This window comes from Pelodiscus sinensis, chromosome 2, assembly GCF_052426305.1.
Source record: "Pelodiscus sinensis isolate ZL-2025 chromosome 2, ASM5242630v1, whole genome shotgun sequence".
In the NCBI taxonomy this organism is placed as follows: Eukaryota; Metazoa; Chordata; order Testudines; family Trionychidae; genus Pelodiscus; species Pelodiscus sinensis.
In genome coordinates, this window is record NC_143053.1 from 80,870,144 (window position 1) to 80,886,562 (window position 16,419).

At 43.5% G+C, this 16,419-nt stretch overlaps 1 protein-coding gene across 10 annotated transcripts in view; it reads right to left on the bottom strand.

Annotated features, from left to right (window-relative positions):
* Window positions 1-16,419, bottom strand: part of GREB1L (GREB1 like retinoic acid receptor coactivator) — a 223,253-nt gene that overhangs the window by 82,853 nt on the left and 123,981 nt on the right. For all 10 annotated transcript variants that reach the window (XM_075920892.2, XM_089776291.1, XM_089776295.1 and 7 more), the window contains 5 exons: window positions 11,328-11,462; window positions 9,305-9,442; window positions 8,052-8,174; window positions 5,667-5,804; window positions 3,786-3,971 (listed from right to left, as the gene is read on the bottom strand). In XM_075920892.2, coding sequence (XP_075777007.2) covers window positions 3,786-3,971; window positions 5,667-5,804; window positions 8,052-8,174; window positions 9,305-9,442; window positions 11,328-11,462 — 720 coding nt within the window. The remainder of the gene's footprint in view (window positions 1-3,785; window positions 3,972-5,666; window positions 5,805-8,051; window positions 8,175-9,304; window positions 9,443-11,327; window positions 11,463-16,419) is intronic.

Sequence of the window (16,419 nt, forward strand, 5' to 3'; positions counted from 1 at the left end):
GTACCCGGGGGTGGGGCGGCAGCCAGTGCACTCCAGCCCCACTCCCGAGGAGCCCCCTGCAACTCCACGTTGAGGTCTCTGTAAAAACCAGCTTCCCACATGGACTGGCTGCCTGATACAGAGGAAGCAGCATGGGGTGGCAGCACCCCGTCTGGGGAGGGAAAGGGCTGAGCTCCCGGACCTGGCATGAGCCAGAACTGAGCTTGGCTACCTGTTCGCCTGGCTCCTAATAGACTTTAAATGCAGATCCACGATGGGGATAGGTCCCAGAGCCGGCATGAGCCAGGATTGAGCCAGGCTGCTGGCCAGCCTGTTAAAAAATTTACTGGCGGGGGGAAGAAGGGTGCATGTAGTCTACAGCATTAACCTATAAGTTTATCAACTACACTATTACAGCCCTAATTTTTGCATAAGGAAAAAAGGAAGAAGCCCCCGAAAGAGGCTTGTTCACAAATATTTTTAATATATTCAGCAGCTATGAAAAAGTATTGCGCAGGAAGGGACAGAGAGTGAGAGAAAGAGAACGTGACTAAGTTCTGTATGTGCCACCTGGCTTCACAATGCAGTTCAAATGCTTTTCTTATAGCTAGTAAGACACCTTTTACAAATAAATCAACCACAATGGAAGACTATCCTAGTCCATAAAAAAACGCTAGCCTGGCCTTCTGTAAATTTCCCAATGTCGAGTTAGACAATATATTACTTACAAAATGGCCTATTATCTATAGAGGACATGATCTCTTTATGCCCGTGAGTATCTTTCATGCCCTTGAGTATCTTTATTCAGCTGAGTAGTTTCGTTGAAGTCAAGTACTATTTTAAGCCCCTCTCAGTTGCATCAGTCCTGATCTACAATTTCCATGTCATTTTAATCCTTTGTCTTCCTTGAAGCCAATGGAACTACTCACTTGAGAAAACTTTCTTACACATCTATTTGAAGGATTGGGCCGGTAAAATTAAAATTACTAATCCATGCCTTATATCATAAGAGTTTCTGATTTGGGAGAAATGCCCGTGCAACTACTTTTTTATCCGCTAGTGTACACAAACACTACAGAAAACAGACAGAACTATCCCTATAGCATGAATTAACTTTAACAGTGCTTGAGTACGAGTTCTCCAAATCAAGAGAAAACTATAAAGAGATAATTTGGCAGTCACAAATGTTTTGCCAGAGTTCTATATATACACACAGATGTACTCTAACAAACCAAGAGATAATGAGGATGACAACAAGACAGACTTAGTTTATAAATCGTTACCCTACAACAGGAACTGCACGAGCTCCAAGGACTAGCTATAAACCTATTACATAATTTTTGGTTCTCATAAATAAAGGAATTTAAAAACACAACAGGGTTTAATGTTTCAATTGTATGTCATTTTAGTGAGGTGGCTTGACCTCCCTCTGACCCTGAAGGGGAAGAACGCTCCAAGACACCCTGCTGGGCAGAGCCAGAGCAACCCATCCCCAGGAAACTAGAAGTATAAAGGCTGGAGCTTAGAGCTCAGGTGGGCCCCAGACACAGAAAGAGCCAGATTCCTTCCCTGAGCTCTTCAGGGAAGAGAAAAACTGGCCAGGACCACTGGCAATCCCAGACACTGAACAGATAGACTCATAGACTTTAAGGTCAGAAGGGACCATTATGATCATCTAGTCTGACCCCTTGCACAGTGCAGGCCACAGAATCTCACCCACCCCTCCTAGAATAATCCTCTCACCTATATCTCAGATATTGAAGCCTTCAAATACTTTGAAGGCCCCAAGATACAGAGAATCCTCCAGCTGTGATCTGTACCCCATGCTACAGAGGAAGGTGAAAAACCTCCAGGGCCTCTGCCAATCTACCCTGGAGGAAAATTCCTTCCTGACCCCAAATATGGCGATCAGCTAAACCCTGAGCATGTGGGCAAGACTCACCAGCCAGACACCCAGAAAGTTCTCTATAGTAACTCCTATCATCCTTCCATTGACCTATTTCCCACTGATAATGAATGGTCAATTAGTTACCAAGATCATGTTAACCATGCTTGAGTCTTTGTTCCCTCAAGACACTGAGGAGTTGACCCCAAGTCAGGCAGGCCCACAGGGGGAACTGGGAAGTAGCCCGGGGTAGCTGACCTGGGTCTGGCTGAGGAAATGGAGGTAAACTGAGTCAGCATGTTTTAGTCTGGATCCTCGCTGACTCACTGGGAGCTGGACCTGCCACTGTTAGGGCCCTGAGCTGGGATGCAGTGGAGCGAGTATGCCTCTGTCCCCCTCTGCCACCCCAATCAATCCCTGGGTGGCAGTCTCCCCGTTTTGGGGCAAAACGCCCGCGCTTGGTCAGCTTTCCACCAGAGCTAAGAGATCTGACAGCTGGCTCAGCCTACAGATGTGAAAGGTTAACCAGTGGGGCCTGGAGCAGCTCCCTACCTGCCATGGGCAGGAGGCTGCTCTCTTCTGAAGCACACCCTGTCCACAGCGTGCCGGGGAGCCCCACAGGTAGGGGCTGCTCCCAAGCGGCCTCTGACCACGAGAGCCCAGGCCCACCACAGACAAGGTCTGCTCTGGCGGGGGATGGGAGACAGCAGCAGCACTACTGTGGGGGATGGAAGTTGGCAGAGTTTGTTTTCTAGAAGGATATGCTAGATATGCCAAATTCTCATCCCTAGAGACAGTGGACCAACATACAAGCATTTAGCTCGTAAAGGAAAAGCACATGACAGCTTCAACCAAATACTGAGAGGACAACTACCACTAATCCCCAGTAGAGAGCAAAAAGTAAAGCAAATAGGCCACCTATGCAGTGACTGATACATTGTTGGAAAATATTGAGAGGACTACCTGTGCTATTGGGGTTATTTTTCCAGTTTTCCATTCAGAATAGTACTGCCCCAGCGAGGAAGGCACATTGGCAAACCATACAGTAAATAGACACGTTCAAGACAAGTCTGCTCTCAATTATGGCCTCATCATCACTTGTGCACGACTGAGAACAGAAGTGTGTGTGAATGCATGGCATATTACATGCATGCTGAGGGAAACATTTATCTAGCACAGAAAAAGTCATGAGTCCCCCTTACAAAATCACAGTGTATCTCATTATGACTGGCAGTCTCAGTTCAAGGGTATTCCAGGACTAAAATGAAAGGAAAGCTGCAGGTCAAGACTGACGCAGCCGAGAGAGAAGGCTTACGTAGCATATGCCGGCACTATTATCTTTGCCTACATTCACTAACACCATGAAAGGATCTATCCACAAAAGGTTAGAAAAGCTGCACCTTGCTAGGCTACCCTAAATTCTGGGTAAAGCACATATTAAACACATCCAAGAAAAAAAAGAATTTATTGTGTACTAAATAATTTATTCTAGTTTGCACAACAGAGGTAGTTTTCATGTAAATGTTGCAGTCCCCAACACAATGGTGAGAACACATCTGTAAGCACCTGTCACATAATTGAATGAAAAAAAGGACTGAGTGCTCTTAGGGATGTGAAGAGAGAAGGTTTAATACACAAAGCAAAGGAAATATTTACAATGCAGAATCATATTTGATTTTCACTAAGGTGACACTGATCACAGGGAGGAAAGAGAGCGTATCACCCTTCAAATTGACCTCATTTTCAGGTACATTTGCAAAGTTGCACTGGCACTGGCTGTAGGTAGAGACTACTTATCTCTTCCAGCAGCAAGATTGACAGAAAACTGGCTCCCAGCAAGAGGTAGGACACCTTGGAGATGAAGGCAGAAAACAAAAGTAATAAACCATACAAACTGGAATGAATATGAGAAATGGCTTACCTAACCGGACAAGATACTGTACAGTTAAAAGAATCATGTTCTCCACACTTAGTAACTGACTGCCAGTCAACCCCAAAAGATCCAAATCCTTTTTCTCCAGCTGTGGAATCTTGTAGCAATTCACCAGCAAGGGACTTACTACAATATCACCAACATTGCCATAGAAATAGGGTAAAGTGCCATAACCTTCAAAAACAAAAACAAAGACACTCAAAACCTAATATTACACAAAATCTTGCAACAGTAATATTCCTTAACTTCTGCTTAATGCTACATATCAAAAGATGGGACCACAGTGACCAAACCAGGCAGAAGAAATCAAGTATGCCAGCAGTGTATTACCCGGTGTATGTATACCCCAAGGTAGTAATTATTTATTCACAGACAAATAGTAAAGTAATCCATACAGTTGTTACCATGACCTTTAATTGCATAAAGCTCTCATTACCTATAAATCAGTGTGCAAAATCTGTCAAACAGCAGTACAGAAATCTTAACCTAGTAAAAGCAGCACAAACTGAATTAAATATGCTTCAGACACTGCTTTACTGTGTACTGTTAGGATGAACATCTTAGCACTTTTTACCCACATTAAACAAACTATGAATGAAAATAAAATATTAAGACATTAAAATAAGCGTCTTTCTGTTAAGATTAAGAATGGCAAAGATAGAACTATTGACTACAGTTTTCTCATATACATTTTTCTTTTAAAAATAGATTCTCCACAATATTTGGTAGATCATCAATCCTAGTACATCTGGTACTTTACTACAAATGAAACTCTCTTTTTTAACAATGGGCCCACCTGAGGACTGCACTGATAATCTGCCAGGAGCCCAAAGGCTGCTCTTACTTTTCCTGGAATTAAGATAACTACAAGAACCCGCATCTTTCATAAGGAAATGCAGCTACTGAAATTACAGAACTGTATACATTACACTTCCATAAAATAACCCCTCCTCCCCACATACACACACACACACACACACGACTGTAATCCTAACCTTCCAATCTTTATTCACATAGGTAGCTCCATTACCTCCAGTGAAACTATGTATAAAGACCAGTTGTATAACAAAGGACTTTTAGGAATTTTTCACCTTTTAATTTAGAATTAATTCTTTGGATCATATGGGCATATATGGTTCCCTAATATGCAGGGTGATTTATACAAAGGGATAATACTGAACTGAATTGAACAATCTTGGAATTAACCCTTGGAGTTTTTGGCACTATTCACCAATATGAAGAACTTTCATTATTATTATTTTGGAGGAACATACCTCAAAGAGACATTTGCACAGTAAAAGTCACATTTTAAAATAACAGTAATGTCCTTACATATGGTACATTACTAACAACACGCATTATACAGGTGAAATTTCAATATTCTCATTTATTATTTAGACACTGGGAAAAAAGAGCGAGTCAGTTTTGACTGATCAATTCAACATCAATTTCACTTTCTTGGTTTCAGGTAATGGCACAGGCTATAGTGTTGAACGTAAACACTTGAAAGAAATGTTTGTGTGTCTTGGGAAACTGTTTGCATCAGAAAGTTGTTTTAATTTCAAATAGTCTATTCTTAGATTCTGTAAAAGCTTTGTTTATTCAAAACACAAATTTAGGGTCTAATCTGCTCTGGCCAGGAATCTTTCGTATGTGAAGTCTTGGCAGTAAATCACCCAATTTCTCATTATAAATATTACACAATTAACACAAGAGGCTGCTGAAAGTCTTACGAAACACAGCGACCTTTCTGTTATACTTACTGGCTGATCATAAAAGTGAATTTCACCACCCCCAAAACCTCAAATCCCAGAGGGAGCATGCTATTATTCAAGAAGTACAATGTTGCTTATCCAATGTGAGACTTACCTATGAGAATCACTGGTCTGATTCCTGAGTTATTCAGTAGATTTTCAGGAACTATTACAGTCTCCCCTGCAGGGATGGGCTGAGGCTGTAAAATTCCAGTTAACATGGATTGAGGAACTGGGACTGACAAAAGGGGCTCTATAGAATAAAGAAAGAAAAACTTCCATTACCAAGAGGCTCATACTGTGATTTGCCCCATGAACAAACAAAAAACACTCCTTTAAATCTCTAACTGCAATAAAATTCAAAACACCTTTGCATTTCCTATTACAGTTTTAAGGAATTTAAATTAAGACCCAATATCATTTCCTGGCCCCACCACTAAAATACAACTTTTTTTTTTTTAACTACTGTATTGTTTGGTGGAGAGGGACAGGAAAAACCCAGGTTTGAATATGCATCTTCTCACAAACCTAAGTACTAGGAAAATTGTCCACACAGGCAACTTTTCAGTGCTACCTGTCAGCATAAAGAAGGAAGAGAGATCATGCTCACTTTTGACTTACAACATGTAGGCCAAAATTTCATTGCTGTTTGCATACCACTTTATGCCATTCTGAAGCCAGGAAGATGAAAACTACACTTCAGTCTTGAAAAAACAACAGCAGCTTTCAAAAGAGGAAAAAAAAAGCACTATGCCTTGTAAATCTGTCAGTGTAATAGCTACTTCATAGGGATGTTATGAGGCTTCCTTAAATTGTCCATAATGAATTTTACAATTCCCTGGTGAAAGGTGTTAAAGAAATTCAACTTTTTAATTGTGAGAACTTGTCAGTTTCTAGAAGTTCGTTTAACTCAGAACTTCCTTTCTGAGAACAAATGATACATTGGCATGCAGTAAATCTATACAAGTAAACTGGCAACAACAACAGAGAAGATGGTTTCTAACCACAAGTAACTGGCCACTTACAAAAGTTGCTCAAGGGCTTGTCGGTAAAAGTGTATTCATGGCTAACACAAAAGGACTTAGTGTTTGAGTGAGAAGGCATAAGTCTGGGAGTCAAGTGATCTGGGTTCTAACTTTCTGTATTACCTTCAGCAAGTCATTTAGTACAAGGTCTTAAGAAGTGGCTAGTGATTTTGGGAGCCCACATAGGGTATGTCTACACTTCAGGGCTTAACTCGAAATAAGCTAAGCAAATTGAGCTACATCAATTGTGTAGTTTATTTCAAAATAGCTTATTTAAAAATAGGGAGCGTCTACACAGTACTTATTTTGAAATAGAGCACTCTTCCTCCAACTTCCCTTACTTCTCGTACAATGAGGGTTACAGGAGTCAGAGTAAGAAGTCCTCCAGCTTGACAGTATTTTGACACTACTTCAAAGTAACTGCCTGTGGTGTAGACACAGACTAAGTTATTTTGGAATAGCGCTAGTTATTTCAAAATAGTGTTGCAGTGCAGCGATACCAATAGACACACAGAGGGCAAGGCTTTCAAAAGTGCTGTGCTCCCACCACTCCCATTGAATACCACTGTGGATGCTCATGCTCTCAAAGTCAAGCCCAAACTGAACACAAAATGGAGGCATCCAAAAATCATTGGCAGTTTTGAAAATTTGGGTCTTAACTTCTTGCTTCTTTCACCTTTTCTACAAAATGGGGACAAATGATACTTACTTCCCTTTGCAAAATATCTTGAATGCTACAGCTGAAGAGCGCTATTATCATAGGAGTTATACATTTCGATGTAATGTTTTATAAATTGTTAATGTACTTTTTTATTTAACCCAAACTCTTTATCTCAATATGGATGCCAACCTTCTATGTCCCTGATAGAGCCATAATGATTCGCCATCCCTTCACTGTCAAGATTCCAAACTGCGATCATCATCCCTTGAGCTAAGGGTGAATTGACAGGATTTTCATGTATGCCATTTTGTTCCGAGAGGCCATGCAGGAGTGGAGCATCTGTAGTATGCTCGGTTGGTCTGGGAAGTTACAATCTCAAGGTGAGGACGAATGGACATTCCATATATTTGGGTTTTTATTTGTGTGTGTGCACGCGTGTGTGTGTACACATACATACACACAGACAATCAATTTTGGAAGCACTAAATTATGGACAGTTAACCATGTGTTTGTATTACTAGTATCCTCATCCTCACTTTTCCCTCTTCTCATTAACTGTCATGTTCCCGTACTGACTCATTTTAAATTAGATTGTAGGCTATTTGGAGCAGGCACCATCTCATCATGTGTGTTTATACAGAATCTAGCAAAACTGGACCTCAAACCCAAGTGAGACCTGAGGTTATTCCTTCAGTAGCAGTGATGATGTGTCCTGCACAACATTTCAGAGAAGCACTATTATGCCACTGAGCTAGATGAGCACAAGTTATAGTCATGAGAATTCACATAATTGTTTAAAAAAAAAAAATCTTACCTGTTCTTGCAAGAGGCCGAATTGTCGGAACAGGTACAACTAAACCAGGGACAGGTGGGACTGGTGACCCAGGAGACCATCCCCGGTGTCGTTTCTTTGGTGGCCCAGAACTAGACATTGATGCTTAAGAGGAAAAAATAATTCAAAATACTCTTCTTCCTTCCCATTTACATTCAAATACACAAACTCCAGGCTGGATTTTGACCTCATACCTTTTTATGTTGGCATAGCCATAAACACTATTGAGTTAGAGGTACTTTCAATTAACATAAAGCCACATTCTGATCAGACAAATACTAGTACAGTAAAACTCCAACTGTCCAGCATCCAGTCGTCCGGCACTCCCGATAGTCTGGCACCAACTTGAACCCAGAAGTGCTCTGGCCAACCAGACAATTGGAGCTGCTGTGAGCCCCTGGGTGCTCGCGGATGGGAAAAGGGAAGGAGAGAAGAGGGGAAAGGGATTATATCCCTGTGACAGGTCTGCCCGGACCCGCACTGAGACTGGCCGGGGGGTGGGCGGGGAACGGTGTGACGAGGGGCGAACCCTCTGCCATTTTGCAGGAAGGCAGGGGAAGCCCCATGCAGTCTCCGAGAGTTTCCGGGAGCGGAGCGGGCTCCCCACCCCCCATACTGCAGTAATTATCGCCAAGCAGGGGGGTGAGGGGCAGCGCTGCGCGACCAACCCGGAAGCACCCCAGCTGCTCTGCTCTGCAGCTTCCCCAAGTCCGCCGCTGCCGAAGCTGACAAGTGGCGGACTTGGGGAAGTGACGAGGAGCAGAGCACCTGGGGTGCTGCCGGGTTGGTCCCGCAGCGTTGCCCCTCATCCCCCTGCTGCAGTCTGGGGGGGTGGGGTGGGAAGCCCACTCCCCTCCCGGAAACTCTCAGCAGTGGCGCAGGGCTTCCCCCGCTTTCCTGCAAAATGGCGGAGTGTTCGCCCCTCACCACACCGTTCCCCGCCCACCCCCCGGACACAGTGCGTGTCGCAGCACGTCACAGCCCCCCACCAGAGCACCTTCCGATACTCGGGCATATCCGATAATCCGGCACCACCTAGGTCCCAAAGGTGCCGGATTAGCGAAAGTCTACTGTATCTACAATGAGGTGTGTATCATTAGCATCAACAATCATGTCAGCAACACATTAACCTGAAACAAACAGGTATGCTGGAAAAGAAAACAAAGCTGCAGTTTTCTGGCTTAACAGCACATGCAGTAACGAGTTCAATAATAAAAACACAGATTTTCTTTTACCTTGATCTACAGAAAAACACCCAGGGCTGGGGGAAGTTGAGTGAGGCATCGGCCGAGAGAATGTAGAGCTCAACACATTATTTCTTCCTCCACTACTGTTTCCATTTGCAACATCGCCGGTGCGCAGTGTAAGTGGGGCTAAATACAACAAAATACACAGAGAATGAAGCTTTAGACAACCTTGAAAAAATAAATCCTATTGCAAAATGTAAAGCAAAGAGAGAACAAGATTTGTGACTGAATGAACTCTAATACTGGGGCATTTTCAATGCAATGTATCCATCTCACCAGGAACGGGGCTTCTGCAGTTCAAGGGGGAAAAATGAAACAAAACAAAGCCAAAAAAGATGATGATTTTGAATAGTAATAGAGAGGTAGTCGTGTTAGTCTGATCTTGGTAAAACAAAAGGAAAAAATATGTAGCACTTCAAAGATTAACAAGATAGTTTATTAGGTGATGCGCCCAGATCTGAAGAAGTGGGTCTGGCCCACGAAAGTGCATCACCTAATAAACTATCTTGTTAATCTTTGAAGTGCTACATATTTTTTTCTTTTGTTTTATCAAGAATTTTGAAGCATTTTTACTGGAAGTTACAAATGACAGGTGCACCTACTGCACGTGACACAGTGGGGCAGGACCCGTGGGAGTTTTTGGGGCAGGCCGACCCCTTGCAGTGTGTCAAGTGCAGCCTCCCTGCTGAGTCCCCTGCGCAGAGGGAGGTTGGTGTTTCAGGGTGATCTTTCACCAAAATGCTGCGACTGCTTTGTGCTACCCACTTCCATGCTGGAGCCACATTTCTTTATTGACAAAGAAAATTTGCAGCATTTTAAAATACTGTGGGTATAATTTTAATTTTCTGCTGCAGAACTCCCTCAGGGTATGTCTACACTACCCTCCTAGTTCGAACTAGGAGGGTAATGTATGCATACCGCACTTGCTAATGAAGCCCGGGATTTGAATTTCCCGGGCTTCATTAGCATAAGCGGGGAGCCGCCATTTTTAAATCCCCGCTGCTTCGAACCCCGTGCAGCGCGGCTACACGGGGCTCGAACTAGGTAGTTCGGACTAGGGTGCCTATTCCGAACTACCGGTACACCTCGTTTCACGAGGAGTAACGGTAGTTCAGAATAGGAACCTAGTCCGAACTACCTAGTTCGAGCCCCGTGTAGCCGCGCTGCACGGGGTTCGAAGCAGCGGGGATTTAAAAATGGCGGCTCCCCGCTTATGCTAATGAAGCCCGGGAAATTCAAATCCCGGGCTTCATTAGCAAGTGCGGTATGCATACATTACCCCGCTAGTTCGAACTAGCGGGGTAGTGTAGACATACCCTCAGGAGTAAAAATCTCTAAGGGTGTGTCTAGAGTACAGGGTTTTGTCGACAAAACTATACCTGCGTCTACACTACCGCTGAGTTCTGTCGACATAACGTCAACAAAACTCAGCAGTTTTGTCGATGGTGGTAAACCTCATTCTACGAGGAATAATGCCTTTTGACAACAGAGTTCTGTCAACAGAAGGCGTTATTGCATCTACACTGTCCTTTGTGTCTACACTCTCATGTCAACAAAGTGGCTTGCTTTGTCGACAGAACTGGATGTAGTCTAGACGCTCTTTGTCGACAGAAGTTTTGTCAACAGTATCTGTCGACAAAGCCTCTGTCGACAAAAGCCTGTAGTCTAGAGGTACCCTAAGAGATTACATAAGGTCATTCTTGGAGACTAACATGTGGACAGGGTAAGAGTCTCACCTCTTTGAGAGCTATTTAAAGGTGCCACATTACTCAAAGTTGATTTGATGGGGTTAACCAAGGAAATAACTGGCCCCCGTTAAACTATAGTGACCAGACTGTCAAGTTTGAGAATCAGCACACTATGAAGGGTGTAGAGAGCAATGGCAATGCCAGATGTTGATGTCCAGAGTTTTTGAATGGTACACAAATTTGGGGATTTGGATAACAAACGTGCCCACTGCTACACAGACAGCTCCTCACTCTACTCTTGTTCCTGTAAAGTAAATTATTACCTGTTGCAAATGTCTTTCCTACAAGCTGCACAGACAAAGCCAGTGGTTTCACTATGTTCTTGTTCCGGGATAGGTCTTGAGTTCCACTTATATTAACAGCAGAAGATGATTTTGCCGGACTGAATACTGAGGAGTCTGATAAAAAACAGTTTGATTAAATCACTATTTGAAAATATCTATAAATATATCAGTACATGCCTAAGAAGTCATCACATAAGGATTTACCTCATGAATTAATATTAATCGATTAATATTGTAGGCAATGCTAATAGTATGGTACACTGCCAGAATGATCAAATGGAATCAGGAGGAGAAAAAAACTGACATCCAAACAAAAAAGATTCTAAGGATGCAGAGTGGCAAGCACAGAATTAAACAAACCATGTGACATTATGACCACGGAGTCAAAAGTGCACTAAACAATAGAAAAGCGAAGATTTTTTAATGGGATCTGAAACTTGTCATAGATCAACCAGTGTAGGAAAACAGGCTGAACACAGCTGCAGGAAAGATGGGTTAATGGACATCACCACACCAGGAGACAGAAATATAAAAAAGAACCAAGAGAAGATGAAGTATGAAGAATTCAGCCATGAAGTGGAACAACTATAGAAAACTAGACTAAAAGATGATCCCATCAACTAATGGAGCACTTGAAATGGTCCCTAGGGTATGAATGAATAGCTCAAGAATGCATTAGGAGTGCAAGAATTCCAGAAGAGACAGTGCTTTTAGACACTGCGAGGATTTTGAAGGAAGCTAAAGAAGGAGGAGTGCATTTAAGCACCTAAAATACAGGAATTGCATGGAGGACTTAACAAAACTTCTGATTATCCAAACCAATGAAGTTGGATCATGGTCGGGATTTATACGTGACTCACGGTAAATTTTTGACAGTACTTTTCTCCTTTTTATGTTTAAGGATCGTGTATGTTGTGAAGGCTATGTGTTTGCAAAATAAAATCTCCATATCTTAATATTGAGGGATGATAATATCACTGTACTATTCCTAAAAAGCAACTCTTCATCATGCTTATTAATACTTACATAATCCACATACCATTTTTCACATGTAAAACACTTTCCAAATATTCATTAACTGTTCTTCATAATAGCTCAATGGGATAGGTGAGTAAAAATTATTGTCCCATTTTGTAGATAGGGAAGGTGAATCAGAGAGGTTACGTGACTTGCCCACAGTAGTAAAAAGAGCATGTATCAGAATTCAAGGGTTCCTGATGCCATATCTTATATTCAAACTATAGTTTGAACCTTTCTGGTCCAGCACCCTCAGGACCCAACTGATCCTGGATGAGGGATCCAGGACCCTGCCCCTACACTGGGCTTACGAGGTCCCCCGCAGCTCAGCTGAGTTGCACGCCAGCTCCCAAACCCTGCAACCCTTGCACTTAGTGCGGGCTCTTGTCCCACCCCCACGCAACCTAGCTGACTCTCGGATCCTGGAACATCCGTGGTCCTTTCTGACCACGGATGTTGCTGGATCAGAAAGTTGGACCAGAAAGTTGCAATGTATAGAGGTGCAACCTGTACTAGAACACACTTTCCTCAAAGCACTTTTGAGAAGTGGATAAGAATTATTATTCCCATTTTATAGGTGGGGAAATCACAGAACAGAAAGTTTAAGTGAATTGCCCAAGATCATACAACAAATCAGTAATAGAACCCAGCCTTTGACTTCAAGACCTCTGATCAAACCATTCGACTTTTAATACCAGCAACTCCATTCAGATCAAATTCTTCACTTTTTATGTGGACACACTGCCATCTCTAAATTCTTAAGACAGAGCTGGCAAGAAGCTGGGGTATGGTGGGAGAAGTAGAACCGTATGGGCAAATAATAGAGTGTAGGGGGAGCCAGAGTGGATGAGGAGCAAGACTATGATTAAGAAGCAGAGGGCAGAGGAAAGAAAAACTCAGACAGTGAGCCTGGAGTGGAAAGAATTGGACTGGCTGGGCAAGAAGACTGGGTTACAATGAGAAGTGTGGGGAGTGGAGACTGGGACTCTGTGCAAGGAGATTGGAACTGGGATAAGGAGTCGTGGATGCACAAAAGACAGGACTGGGATAATGGTAGTTTGGAAAGGATACAACAGGAGTCATCAGGCTTACAGAGCAAACGGGCAAAAGAGTCTATGCCTACCAAAAAACATTGTCTTCCACAACCCAGAAAGAAATTCAAGATAATCACCAACGAACATAGATGTGAAAGCCACTGGCAAAGCAAGCATCTCAATTTACTAGTGCTATCAGTTACTCTGTTAGCTCCAGCAGCACAGGTCTGTTTGGTTCATCTAACAGTTCAAACTCTGTTGGTGAACCACAAAGGTGACCACCTGTCATTACACTGAGTTTCTGGCTTGCTCAGTTCACTTCTTAAAAAAAATTATATAAATACAGTTTATGAAGGTTGCAGATTCTAATGCTCTAAAGATGGAAATACCATCATTAAGGTTGCCTGTCTAACCTGAATTTGGGCTCCTGGGTGTAAGCATTATATTCCACTATTTAATTACATGATCACATACTCAGGGGTAAGGATGTTAAACTGTGGTTATCTAGCTAATTAGTCAATAGGACTGCTCTGCAGAGCCACAGTGGAGATAGCTCCAGGAGCTAGGTCGAGCAGGGATGGGGCATCCTGTCTCATGCCAGCTCTGGGAGCCACCTGCACTACAGCTCTGCATTTTAAATGTAGTTTAAACTGCAGAGGCGCAACATCTCAGACCAGTGCCAGCCAGGACTGCTTGTCTCTGCCTTGCTCTGAGTCCGTTCCAGGGCTGGCCGCAAACAGGAGCTGATTGGCAGTAGCAGACCCTGTCTGAGGGGGGGCCCAGTTCCCCACTGGGACCCCTGCGGATAGGGGCTGCTTAGCAGTAGCCTCACCATCCCTCCACCTGCTGCCTCTATGAGTGCCAGTGGGGAGGGGGAGCAAGTGGCACCCCAGAGACAGTAATGGGTAACCAGCTTTTAAGCCAACTACCCCCAGCATCAGCTCCTGTTCACCCACCTCCACTGCTGCCCCATAGGGCTCTTGCTACATTTCAAAGGCTGAAGCACCACAGTAGAAACCGGCGCGAGCGGGATGGCTTCAGTCCCCATTCATACTTTCCCCACCACTGTGCCTCTGCTTTCCCTGCCTCCCGTGGAGACGGTGCTGGAGGGAACTGGCTTTTATGACAGCTCACCTCAGCACTGGCTTCTGCTCCCGCCAATGGGACCGGGAGGGGTGGGGGGAAGCTACTAGCTGAGTCACTACTCGACTATCCGATAATCTTATGCTCATCAGATAGCCGACTAGTTGCATACATCCCTACTCAGAGCTGGCAACAGACTTCACTGGGCCCTGGGCAATGTGGTACAGGGGGCTCAGCTCCAGGCCCCGCAGAAGGGATGTAGTCTGGGGAAGAAGGGGAGGAGCTATGGGCAGCTACTATTATAAAATAATTGTTTGAACCTCTCCAAAATTTCCCCCAGATGTGAAAAATTAAGATTAAAAAACCCCTGAAACATGCTTACAAATAAGCACTGATATTATATGTCAAAATATAAAAATACTGAATTCTACTACAGGTTGGACCTCCCTAGTCCAACACCCCTGGGACTTGACCAGTCCCAGACAAAGGAATTTGCCGAATCAGGGAAGGTCTGGGGTGGGAGGGGTGCCGCCAGCATTTCCACTGAGATCCTCTCCCCAGCCACCTAGCACTGCTGTCCCCAGCTGCCTGGCTGCAGCAGCCCTGAGGGCTCTGCAAGCTCCAACAGCCCTGCTGACTGTGGGCTCTGCAGCCTCACCCCCACCCCATGGACTCCAGTAGCCCCACCGGCTTCCTGACCTTGCTGGCTGCAGGCTCTGGTGCCCCATGGGCTCTGAAGTCCCACTGGCCTTGCCCACTGACTCTGCTCCCAGCTGCCGGCAACCTCTATGCTGGGGCTCTCTAGTCTAGCAACATCTGTGGTCCTGCTAGACGATGGATGTTGCTGGACCAGTGAGTTCCGGACCACAGAGGTTCAACTTCTAATCGTAAATCATAATGCATACACACAATGGGGCTGTATTCAGGTTCACAGGCAACCTCAACTCTAGAATTTCCTGCTTTTGAACTACTTTACTTTGCAACCTTAATGTTCTTTTAAAATACGTGTGTGTGTGTGTGTAGCGTGTTTGTATATAAAATCTGTGCAATAATCATATAACTTCTAAGGTTACTAGGGACTTGTACTTCACTTGCAAAGCTAGAAAAAGAAAAGTACTCACAATTTCAAGTTCAGACCTCAGGAAAGAAAAATGGTAATAAATAGAGCATAATTTTAGAAAGCAACCTAATTTTATCACACCTAACTGAAAGCAATAGAGAAAGTAGTTCACCTGAATGTATACATGCCATGGAGACTTCAAGGGAGAAACATGAACTCTCCTTACAGGTGGTCACACAGTATTATACCCTACAAACAAATATGGTGGGCTTTTCCCCCTTGTCAAGTGGAATTTGGATGTATGAATGTGGCACTATCTTCACTGGGAAGGTAACAATGGTAAGAGATAAAAAGGATTTGATAACCGTGACCAGGGAACAAACATTGATACAAAAGGACAACAGAAAGAAAACCATGGTGAGCTGATAAGAAGAAAGCAGGCTATAAAAGGTGTACCTATCAACTTGTCAGCTGCAACCAAGACAAAGCTAGGTAAATATTAGATTACTTGTTATGTCTTTAAAATGGGGTTTTGTGTGCCTGCACATTTCCCAGGCAAGAACCTGGAGGCCATGGCATCACAACTTTCTCATTCCAGATTCAAAATACAATCTAAGTAGGAATAAATCCCCAAATCTCAAAGTGTCCCTGAGCACACTACCTAATATTTGCCATCCCAATAGGAATGCTAATGTTCACTCTTATTTTTGGCATCCTTCATAAGCAAATGAATTACTGAAACAAGGTTTTTTTTAAATATTGCACTTCATATCATTCCACGTACACCTATGTTCTACCATGTGCATCCAATTAAAATTCCTGGATAACTGAATTTTTTTTTTTTTTAGAGATCCTGTTCTGTCTTTACATCGTTCAG